This window comes from Brassica napus, chromosome A9 (assembly GCF_020379485.1).
Source record: "Brassica napus cultivar Da-Ae chromosome A9, Da-Ae, whole genome shotgun sequence".
Taxonomy (NCBI): Eukaryota; Viridiplantae; Streptophyta; class Magnoliopsida; order Brassicales; family Brassicaceae; genus Brassica; species Brassica napus.
Window position 1 is genome coordinate 24,637,952 of NC_063442.1, and position 12,984 is coordinate 24,650,935.

Consider the following 12,984-nt stretch of genomic DNA (forward strand, 5'->3'; position numbering starts at 1 on the left):
CCTAAAACATCTATATACCATAGCTAAGAATGGGTAAAATCCATGATATATCAATTGGCCAGGTATACACACCGTGGCAGAGAAAAGATGGAGGATATTAAGACGGAGGTGGATTTGCAAGAGAGAGAAGGAAGAGAATGAGATCAAATTCGCCTCAGGAATAAGCAGTGAGAAAATATCTATAATAATAAAGAAAGCTAAGAAATTTAGTCACAAAAAGTAAAAAAAAGAAAAAAAGTTGTACGAAGACAAAGCTCGAGTAAACAAGAAACAAAATTTTATTTACATTCACAAAATATTCACGAATATGATTAGCAAAATTGGTCAGAAAAGTACAAAATTGGAAGAACTTGTTAGAGGGGGAAGAGAGAGATGTGATACAAAGTCATTATGTCATAAATGGAATCGTGGAGGTGAGATGAAACTTGAGATAGTTAAGAGAACAAATATAGGAGATTCAAAGAGGTATAGATGAAACCAAGGGAAGCCAAAAATACAGAATGTGAAAGCTTAGAAGGTTTAATTTTGGAGTTCCTACATTAAACTAATGTGACCAGTCTATATTTTTGTTTTGTGTTTTACTTTTTTTACTTTTATCCTAAGTGCACAAAAGTTTATTTTCACTATATATTAATTTTTGGCTTGCATTGAAATTGATTGTACTCCTTTTTATATGGGTGGATTGATTCTTAATTTTTTATATCACTAAATTATGTAAAATTTACAATGCAATCACCATTTATCGCTAGCATATTTTTAATTAGCGTTGATGTTGATTAAAATGACATTTTACTAAGTTAATATGGCATTGTTTATTGGAATTGTTGTGATATATTTTTTGAAATATACAGTAATTTTGAATATTAAATATTTGTTAACACTGATAAAAACTTGTTGCACAATAAAAGTATATATATATATAATATGCCTCAGATAAAACAAACAGAAATATCGATTGTACATATATATATATATATATATATATATATATATATATATATATTTAACATGTTAAAACAAAGAATACAATTGTAACTTTTAAATTTGAAAATAGTTACGAAAGACAATTCCAAATATGGGTGCAAAAGAAACCACCATCGGTTATAGGAACAGCATATGCTTCATGACTTGTTACATGTTTGTTGCAAAACTTTTTGCAAGCTTCTTCACAAATAGACATATCTGGTTTTTTGGCTACTTTCATGCACTGATTTGGGATGCAGTGTTTGACACATTTTTCAACATTGGTTGAAAGACAATTTTGCGCCGAAAACATCACTGTATATATAGCTACAATCATGAAAATAATGCATGATTTTTTAAAAGTTTGAGTCGTCATAATGTATATTATTAGAACAAATATGAAATTCTAATATAATTTAGTCTGATTTTGATCGTTGATCGTGAAATGATGATTTTTTGGTAATCTCTTGGTAATTTATATAGAAAGTTAATGATGACTATTTTAACAGTTTGTTTTATTTTTTTTTTGTTGTTTCTCTGTTTTAACGTATATAAACCGAATCAGTTATGTTAAATTTATCTGTACTTTCTTCTGTTAGTTATCTATCCAGTTTTTCTTATAACAATATAAAATATATCATTTATAATGATTATAGTTGTATTTTATATGATTTCATAGTATTTCATTAAAGTTTTATGTCTAAACTCACAAAATTATGGTTTTATTTTGAAATCCTGAATTGACATTTTTTTTAGAAAATATATTATTTTAAATTAGAAAAATATTTTTAATTCTTTCCTCTAATATATGCAAAAACCTGTAGAATCAAATCATGAAGAAAATGGCTTTGAATGCGATTTCTTTAACTATTTTTTTAGTTACTCTTTTCACTTCTTTTGCATAGTAATAGATGCGTTCACCACACTTTCTTTTTTTTTCTGGTTTTTCTTTTTTTGATCACTACAGCGATCTGGTTTTTCGGTCAAGAAGGGTTTATAACCCCTTTACATACCTTTTTTAATGCGGAAAGAATCTAAAGCTTTCAACTTTGATTAGAAACCGGAATGTTTAAGTGTTCAGGTATTCTGAGGTCAATACCCCATCGATGAGACTGCACCTTAAGCTCTTAAATGAGATAATTGGTGGTGATTTTGGATTTCTCTAATGAGTAGTGGGCTGGAAACGGTTAGGTTAGGGCGATGAGGACGGCCAGGACGCTTGGAGCATCCAGATGCATCGGGACGGGACGGGAGAGGACGCTGGGACGGGATGTACCTTGGCTTTCTTTGATGGACGTTAAGACGCTGGTAAGGCATTCTCCATGCTTTGTAGTTTATTTCCCCAAGGCTACGAAGAGATTGGATTTTTCCGTTCTTAGAACTTGTCATTTATTTTTGAGGACTTATACGAAACTTCTTGTTACAAGAGATACTTTTCGGGATTCCTCGTGCATTGATTCCATCGTGATCGATTTTGACCCCAACAATAATCGTCTAGCTTTACTTCAAAAACTACAAATCTATTGTGTAATCTCAGTGTCTATTGATTTGATCCATAAGTTTTGTTTGCTGTGTAAAGTAGAAAATAAGAAAGCGTGTATTGCCAAGAACAATGGCAGAGCACATAAATATTAGGTTAAAAGTCGGCCAGGGCTATTTATGTAAATATGTCATGACTTGGGATTTAGGCCGGCTGGAAACCTAGCTGGGTTTTGCGCGCTTTGATATCGATCGACGGCAAAGGATGTGCGTGGATCAATGTTTATCTCTGATCGTCGACTTTCACACAAGTTCGATGGTCAACTACGAGCTTCCTCTCCTTTTATCTCTAAAATGCACCCAAATCATCATTTTCCTCCATAACACTCCTGAACCTGTAAATGTGCTAAAAAGACTCAAAAACATAATAAATAGTTCCTAAAACATCTATATACCATAGCTAAGAATGGGTAAAATCCATGATATATCAATTGGCCAGGTATACACACCGTGGCAGAGAAAAGATGGAGGATATTAAGACGGAGGTGGATTTGCAAGAGAGAGAAGGAAGAGAATGAGATCAAGTTCGCCTCAGGAATAAGCAGTGAGAAAATATCTATAATAATAAAGAAAGCTAAGAAATTTAGTCACAAAAAGTAAAAAAGAGAAAAAGTTGTACGAAGACAAAGCTCAAGTAAACAAGAAACAAAATTTTATTTACATTCACAAAATATTCACGAATATGATTAGCAAAATTGGTCAGAAAAGTACAAAATTGGAAGAACTTGTTAGAGGGGGAAGAGAGAGATGTGATACAAAGTCATTATGTCATAAATGGAATCGTGGAGGTGAGATGAAACTTGAGATAGTTAAGAGAACAAATATAGGAGATTCAAAGAGGTATAGATGAAACCAAGGGAAGCCAAAAATACAGAATGTGAAAGCTTAGAAGATTTAATTTTGGAGTTCCTACATTAAACTAATGTGACCAGTCTATATTTTTGTTTTGTGTTTTACTTTTTTTACTTTTATCCTAAGTGCACAAAAGTTTATTTTCACTATATATTAATTTTTGGCTTGCATTGAAATTGATTGTACTCATTTTTATTTGGGTGGATTGATTCTTAATTTTTTATATCACTAAATTATGTAAAATTTACAATGCAATCACCATTTATCGCTAGCATATTTTTAATTAGCGTTGATGTTGATTAAAATGAAATTTTACTAAGTTAATATGGCATTGTTAATTGGAATTGTTGTGATATATTTTTTGAAATATACAGTAATTTTGAATATTAAATATTTGTTAACACTGATAAAAACTTGTTGCACAATAAAAGTATATATATATATATATAATATGCGTCAGATAAAACAAACAGAAATATCGATTGTACATATATATATATATATATATATTTAACATGCTAAAACAAAGAATACAATTGTAACTTTTAAATTTGAAAATAGTTACGAAAGACAATTCCAAATATGGGTGCAAAAGAAACCACCATCGGTTATAGGAACAGCATATTCTTCATGACTTGTTACATGTTTGTTGCAAAACTTTTTGCAAGCTTCTTCACAAATAGACATATCTGCTTTTTTGGCTACTTTCATGCACTGATTTGGGATGCAGTGTTTGACACATTTTTCAACATTGGTTGAAAGACAATTTTGTGCCGAAAACATCACTGTATATATAGCTACAATCATGAAAATAATGTATGATTTTTTAATAGTTTGAGTCGTCATAATGTATATTATTAGAACAAATATGAAATTCTAATATAGTTTAGTCTAATTTTGATCGTGAAATGATGATTTTTTGGTAATCTCTTGGTAATTTATATAGAAAGTTAATGATGACTATTTTAACAGTTTGTTTTATTTTTTTTTTGTTGTTTCTCTGTTTTAACGTATATAAACCGAATCAGTTATGTTAAACTTATCTGTACTTTCTTATGTTAGTTATCTATCCAGTTTTTCTTATAACAATATAAAATATATCATTTATAATGATTATAGTTGTATTTTATATGATTTCATAGTATTTCATTAAAATTTTATGTCTAAACTCACAAAATTATGGTTTTATTTTGAAATCCTGAATTGACAATTTTTTTAGAAAATATATTATTTTAAATTAGAAAAATATTTTTAATTCTTTCCTCTAATATATGCAAAAACCTGTAGAATCAAATCATGAAGAAAATGACTTTGAATGCGATTTCTTTGACTATTTTTTTAGTTACTCTTTTCACTTCTTTTGCATAGTAACAGATGCGTTCACCACACTTTTTTTTTTCTGGTTTTTCTTGTTTTGACCACTACAGCGATCTGGTTTTTTCGGTCAAGAAGGGTTTATAACCCCTTTACATACCTTTTTAAATGCGGAAAAAATCTAAAGCTTTCAACTTTGATTAGAAACCTGAATGTTTAAGTGTTCAGGTATTCTGAGGTCAATACCCCATCGATGAGACTGCACCTTAAGCTCTTAAATGAGATAATTGGTGGTGATTTTGGATTTCTCTAATGAGTAGTGGGCTGGAAACGGTTAGGTTACGGCGATGAGGACGGCCAGGACGCTTGGAGCATCCAGATGCATCGGGACGGGACGGGAGAGGACGCTGGGACGGGATGTACCTTGGCTTTCTTTGATGGACGTTAAGACGCTGGTAAGGCATTCTCCATGCTTCGTAGTTTGTTTCCCCAAGGCTACGAAGAGATTGGATTTTTCCGTTCTTAGAACTTGTCATTTCTTTTTGAGGACTTATACGAAACTTCTTGTTACAAGAGATACTTTTCGGGATTCCTCGTGCATTGATTCCATCGTGATCGATTTTGACCCCAACAATAATCGTTTAGCTTTACTTCAAAAACTACAAATCTATTGTGTAATCTCAGTGTCTATTGATTTGATCCATAAGTTTTGTTTGCTGTGTAAAGTAGAAAATAAGAAAGCGTATATTGCCAAGAACAATGGCAGAGCACATAAATATTAGGTTAAAAGTCGGCCAGGGCTATTTATGTAAATATGTCATGACTTGGGATTTAGGCCGGCTGGAAACCTAGCTGGGTTTTGCGCGCTTTGATATCGATCGACGGCAAAGGATGTGCGTGGATCAATGTTTATCTCTGATCGTCGACTTTCACACAAGTTCGATGGTCAACTACGAGCTTCCTCTCCTTTTATCTCTAAAATGCACCCAAATCATCATTTTCCTCCATAACACTCCTGAACCTGTAAATGTGCTAAAAAGACTCAAAAACATAATAAAAAGTTCCTAAAACATCTATATACCATAGCTAAAAATGGGTAAAATCCATGATATATCAATTGGCCAGGTATACACACCGTGGCAGAGAAAAGATGGAGGATATTAAGACGGAGGTGGATTTGCAAGAAAGAGAAGGAAGAGAATGAGATCAAGTTCGCCTCGGGAATAAGCAGTGAGAAAATATCTATAATAATAAAGAAAGCTAAGAAATTTAGTCACAAAAAGTAAAAAAGAGAAAAAGTTGTACGAAGACAAAGCTCGAGTAAATAAGAAACAATATTTTATTTACATTCACAAAATATTCACGAATATGATTTGCAAAATTGGTCAGAAAAGTACAAAATTGGAAGAACTTGTTAGAGGGGGAAGAGAGAGATGTGATACAAAGTCATTATGTCATAAATGGAATCGTGGAGGTGAGATGAAACATGAGATAGTTAAGAGAACAAATATAGGAGATTCAAAGAGGTATTGATGAAACCAAGGGAAGCCAAAAATACAGAATGTGAAAGCTTAGAAGGTTTAATTTTGGAGTTCCTACATTAAACTAATGTGACCAGTCTATATTTTTGTTTTGTGTTTTACTTTTTTTTACTTTTATCCTAAGTGCACAAAAGTTTATTTTCAGTATATATTAATTTTTGGCTTGCATAGAAATTGATTGTACTCCTTTTTATTTGTGTGGATTGATTCTTAATTTTTTATATCACTAAATTATGTAAAATTTACAATGCAATCACAATTTATCGCAAGCATATTTTTAATTAGCGTTGATGTTGATTAAAATGAAATTTTACTAAGTTAATATGGCATTGTTTATTGGAATTGTTGTGATATATTTTTTGAAATATACAGTAATTTTGAATATTAAATATTTGTTAACACTGATAAAAACTTGTTGCACAATAAAAGTATATATATATATATATATATATATATATATATATATAATATGCGTCAGATAAAACAAACAGAAATATCGATTGTACATATATATATATATATATATATATTTAACATGTTAAAACAAAGAATACAATTGTAACTTTTAAATTTGAAAATAGTTACGAAAGACAATTCCAAATATGGGTGCAAAAGAAACCACCATCGGTTATAGGAACAGCATATTCTTCATGACTTGTTACATGTTTGTTGCAAAACTTTTTGCAAGCTTATTCACAAATAGACATATCTGCTTTTTTGGCTACTTTCATGCACTGATTTGGGATGCAGTGTTTGACACATTTTTCAACATTGGTTGAAAGACAATTTTGTGCCGAAAACATCACTGTATATATAGCTACAATCATGAAAATAATGCATGACTTTTTAAAAGTTTGAGTCGTCATAATGTATATTATTAGAACAAATATGAAATTCTAATATAGTTTAGTCTGATTTTGATCGTTGATCGTGAAATGATGATTTTTTTGTAATCTCTTGGTAATTTATATAGAAAGTTAATGATGACTATTTTAACAGTTTGTTTTTTTTTTTTTTTTGTTTCTCTGTTTTAACGTATATAAACCGAATCATTTATGTTAAACTTATCTGTACTTTCTTATGTTAGTTATCTATCCAGTTTTTCTTATAACAATATAAAATATATCATTTACAATGATTATAGTTGTATTTTATATGATTTCATAGTATTTCATTAAAGTTTTATGTCTAAACTCACAAAATTATGGTTTTATTTTGAAATCCTGAATTGACATTTTTTTTAGAAAATATATTATTTTAAATTAGAAAAATATTTTTAATTCTTTCCTCTAATATATGCAAAAATCTGTAGAATCAAATCATGAAGAAAATGACTTTGAATGCGATTTCTTTGACTATTTTTTTAGTTACTCTTTTCACTTCTTTTGCATAGTAACAGATGCGTTCACCACACTTTCTTTTTTTTTCTGGTTTTTCTTGTTTTGACCACTACAGCGATCTGGTTTTTTCGGTCAAGAAGGGTTTATAACCCCTTTACATACCTTTTTAAATGCGGAAAAAATCTAAAGCTTTCAACTTTGATTAGAAACCTGAATGTTTAAGTGTTCAGGTATTCTGAGGTCAATACCCCATCGATGAGACTGCACCTTAAGCTCTTAAATGAGATAATTGGTGGTGATTTTGGATTTCTCTAATGAGTAGTGGGCTGGAAACAGTTAGGTTACGGCGATGAGGACGGCCAGGACGCTTGGAGCATCCAGATGCATCGGGACGGGACGGGATAGGACGCTGGGACGGGATGTACCTTGGCTTTCTTTGATGGACGTTAAGACGCTGGTAAGGCATTCTCCATGCTTCGTAGTTTGTTTCCCCAAGGCTACGAAGAGATTGGATTTTTCCGTTCTTAGAACTTGTCATTTCTTTTTGAGGACTTATACGAAACTTCTTGTTACAAGAGATACTTTTCGGGATTCCTCGTGCATTGATTCCATCGTGATCGATTTTGACCCCAACAATAATCGTTTAGCTTTACTTCAAAAACTACAAATCTATTGTGTAATCTCAGTGTCTATTGATTTGATCCATAAGTTTTGTTTGTTGTGTAAAGTAGAAAATAAGAAAGCGTGTATTGCCAAGAACAATGGCAGAGTACATAAATATTAGGTTAAAAGTCGGCCAGGGCTATTTATGTAAATATGTCATGACTTGGGATTTAGGCCGGCTGGAAACCTAGCTGGGTTTTGCGCGCTTTGATATCGATCGACGGCAAAGGATGTGCGTGGATCAATGTTTATCTCTGATCGTCGACTTTCACACAAGTTCGATGGTCAACTACGAGCTTCCTCTCCTTTTATCTCTAAAATGCACCCAAATCATCATTTTCCTCCATAACACTCCTGAACCTGTAAATGTGCTAAAAAGACTCAAAAACATAATAAATAGTTCCTAAAACATCTATATACCATAGCTAAAAATGGGTAAAATCCATGATATATCAATTGGCCAGGTATACACACCGTGGCAGAGAAAAGATGGAGGATATTAAGACGGAGGTGGATTTGCAAGAAAGAGAAGGAAGAGAATGAGATCAAGTTCGCCTCAGGAATAAGCAGTGAGAAAATATCTATAATAATAAAGAAAGCTAAGAAATTTAGTCACAAAAAGTAAAAAAGAGAAAAAGTTGTACGAAGACAAAGCTCGAGTAAATAAGAAACAATATTTTATTTACATTCACAAAATATTCACGAATATGATTAGCAAAATTGGTCAGAAAAGTACAAAATTGGAAGAACTTGTTAGAGGGGGAAGAGAGAGATGTGATACAAAGTCATTATGTCATAACTGGAATCGTGGAGGTGAGATGAAACATGAGATAGTTAAGAGAACAAATATAGGAGATTCAAAGAGGTATTGATGAAACCAAGGGAAGCCAAAAATACAGAATGTGAAAGCTTAGAAGGTTTAATTTTGGAGTTCCTACATTAAACTAATGTGACCAGTCTATATTTTTGTTTTGTGTTTTACTTTTTTTACTTTTATCCTAAGTGCACAAAAGTTTATTTTCACTATATATTAATTTTTGGCTTGCATAGAAATTGATTGTACTCCTTTTTATTTGTGTGGATTGATTCTTAATTTTTTATATCACTAAATTATGTAAAATTTACAATGCAATCACCATTTATCGCTAGCATATTTTTAATTAGCGTTGATGTTGATTAAAATGAAATTTTACTAAGTTAATATGGCATTGTTTATTGGAATTGTTGTGATATATTTTTTGAAATATACAGTAATTTTGAATATTAAATATTTGTTAACACTGATAAAAACTTGTTGCACACTAAAAGGATATATATATATATATAATATGCGTCAGATAAAACAAACAGAAATATCGATTATACATATATATATATATATATATATATATATATATTTAACCTGTTAAAACAAAGAATACAATTGTAACTTTTAAATTTGAAAATAGTTACGAAAGACAATTCCAAATATGGGTGCAAAAGAAACCACCATCGGTTATAGGAACAGCATATTCTTCATGACTTGTTACATGTTTGTTGCAAAACTTTTTGCAAGCTTCTTCACAAATAGACATATCTGCTTTTTTGGCTACTTTCATGCACTGATTTGGGATGCAGTGTTTGACACATTTTTCAACATTGGTTGAAAGACAATTTTGTGCCGAAAACATCACTGTATATATAGCTACAATCATGAAAATAATGCATGATTTTTTAAAAGTTTGAGTCGTCATAATGTATATTATTAGAACAAATATGAAATTCTAATATAGTTTAGTCCGATTTTGATCGTTGATCGTGAAATGATTATTTTTTTGTAATCTCTTGGTAATTTATATAGAAAGTTAATGATGACTATTTTAACAGTTTGTTTTATTTGTTTTTTGTTGTTTCTCTGTTTTAACGTATGTAAACCGAATCAGTTATGTTAAACTTATCTGTACTTTCTTATGTTAGTTATCTATCCAGTTTTTCTTATAACAATATAAAATATATCATTTACAATGATTATAGTTGTATTTTATATGATTTCATAGTATTTCATTAAAGTTTTATGTCTAAACTCACAAAATTATGGTTTTATTTTGAAATCCTGAATTGACATTTTTTTTAGAAAATATATTATTTTAAATTAGAAAAATATTTTTAATTCTTTCCTCTAATATATGCAAAAACCTGTAGAATCAAATCATGAAGAAAATGACTTTGAATGCGATTTCTTTGACTATTTTTTTAGTTACTCTTTTCACTTCTTTTGCATAGTAACAGATGCGTTCACCACACTTTCTTTTTTTTCTGGTTTTTCTTGTTTTGACCACTACAGCGATCTGGTTTTTTCGGTCAAGAAGGGTTTATAACCCCTTTACATACCTTTTTAAATGCGGAAAAAATCTAAAGCTTTCAACTTTGATTAGAAACCTGAATGTTTAAGTGTTCAGGTATTCTGAGGTCAATACCCCATCGATGAGACTGCACCTTAAGCTCTTAAATGAGATAATTGGTGGTGATTTTGGATTTCTCTAATGAGTAGTGGGCTGGAAACGGTTAGGTTACGGCGATGAGGACGGCCAGGACGCTTGGAGCATCCAGATGCATCGGGACGGGACGGGAGAGGACGCTGGGACGGGATGTACCTTGGCTTTCTTTGATGGACGTTAAGACGCTGGTAAGGCATTCTCCATGCTTCGTAGTTTGTTTCCCCAAGGCTACGAAGAGATTGGATTTTTCCGTTCTTAGAACTTGTCATTTCTTTTTGAGGACTTATACGAAACTTCTTGTTACAAGAGATACTTTTCGGGATTCCTCGTGCATTGATTCCATCGTGATCGATTTTGACCCCAACAATAATCGTTTAGCTTTACTTCAAAAACTACAAATCTATTGTGTAATCTCAGTGTCTATTGATTTGATCCATAAGTTTTGTTTGTTGTGTAAAGTAGAAAATAAGAAAGCGTGTATTGCCAAGAACAATGGCAGAGTACATAAATATTAGGTTAAAAGTCGGCCAGAGCTATTTATGTAAATATGTCATGACTTGGGATTTAGGCCGGCTGGAAACCTAGCTGGGTTTTGCGCGCTTTGATATCGATCGACGGCAAAGGATGTGTGTGGATCAATGTTTATCTCTGATCGTCGACTTTCACACAAGTTCGATGGTCAACTACGAGCTTCCTCTCCTTTTATCTCTAAAATGCACCCAAATCATCATTTTCCTCCATAACACTCCTGAACCTGTAAATGTGCTAAAAAGACTCAAAAACATAATAAATAGTTCCTAAAACATCTATATACCATAGCTAAAAATGGGTAAAATCCATGATATATCAATTGGCCAGGTATACACATCGTGGCAGAGAAAAGATGGAGGATATTAAGACGGTGGTGGATTTGCAAGAAAGAGAAGGAAGAGAATGAGATCAAGTTCGCCTCAGGAATAAGCAGTGAGAAAATATCTATAATAATAAAGAAAGCTAAGAAATTTAGTCACAAGAAGTAAAAAAGAGAAAAAGTTGTACGAAGACAAAGCTCGAGTAAATAAGAAACAATATTTTATTTACATTCACAAATATTCACGAATATGATTAGCAAAATTGGTCAGAAAAGTACAAAATTGGAAGAACTTGTTAGAGGGGGAAGAGAGAGATGTGATACAAAGTCATTATGTCATAACTGGAATCGTGGAGGTGAGATGAAACATGAGATAGTTAAGAGAACAAATATAAGAGATTCAAAGAGGTATTGATGAAACCAAGGGAAGCCAAAAATACAGAATGTGAAAGCTTAGAAGGTTTAATTTTGGAGTTCCTACATTAAACTAATGTGACCAGTCTATATTTTTGTTTTGTGTTTTACTTTTTTTACTTTTATCCTAAGTGCACAAAAGTTTATTTTCACTATATATTAATTTTTGGCTTGCATAGAAATTGATTGTACTCCTTTTTATTTGTGTGGATTGATTCTTAATTTTTTATATCACTAAATTATGTAAAATTTACAATGCAATCACCATTTATCGCTAGCATATTTTTAATTAGCGTTGATGTTGATTAAAATGAAATTTTACTAAGTTAATATGGCATTGTTTATTGGAATTGTTGTGATATATTTTTTGAAATATACAGTAATTTTGAATATTAAATATTTGTTAACACTGATAAAAACTTGTTACACACTAAAAGGATATATATATATATATATATATATATAATATGCGTCAGATAAAACAAACAGAAATATCGATTATACATATATATATATATATATATATATATATATATATATATATATATATTTAACCTGTTAAAACAAAGAATACAATTGTAACTTTTAAATTTGAAAATAGTTACGAAACACAATTCCAAATATGGGTGCAAAAGAAACCACCATCGGTTATAGGAACAGCATATTCTTCATGACTTGTTACATGTTTGTTGCAAAACTTTTTGCAAGCTTCTTCACAAATAGACATATCTGCTTTTTTGGCTACTTTCATGCACTGATTTGGGATGCAGTGTTTGACACATTTTTCAACATTGGTTGAAAGACAATTTTGTGCCGAAAACATCACTGTATATATAGCTACAATCATGAAAATAATGCATGATTTTTTAAAAGTTTGACTCGTCATAATATATATTATTAGAACATATATGAAATTCTAATAGTTTAGTCTGATTTTGATCGTTGATCGTGAAATGATGATTTTTTGGTAATCTCTTGGTAATTTATATAGAAAGTTGATGATGACTATTTTTAACAGTTTGTTTGTTTTT

General features: G+C 31.0%; 1 protein-coding gene across 1 annotated transcript; it reads right to left on the reverse strand.

Moving 5' to 3' along the window:
• Positions 1-1,054: 1,054 nt before the first annotated feature.
• On the reverse strand, positions 1,055-6,638 carry LOC125578146. The gene has a single exon (XM_048740457.1). The coding sequence runs from the start codon at positions 1,337-1,339 to the stop codon at positions 1,055-1,057; it is 285 nt and encodes a 94-aa protein (XP_048596414.1). The 5' UTR covers positions 1,340-6,638.
• Positions 6,639-12,984: the final 6,346 nt, after the last annotated feature.

What these genes read in the sequence shown, in the direction of transcription:
- LOC125578146 (XM_048740457.1), bottom strand. Translation starts at nt 1,339, where the DNA reads ATGACGACTCAAACTTTTAAAAAATCATGCATTATTTTCATGATTGTA.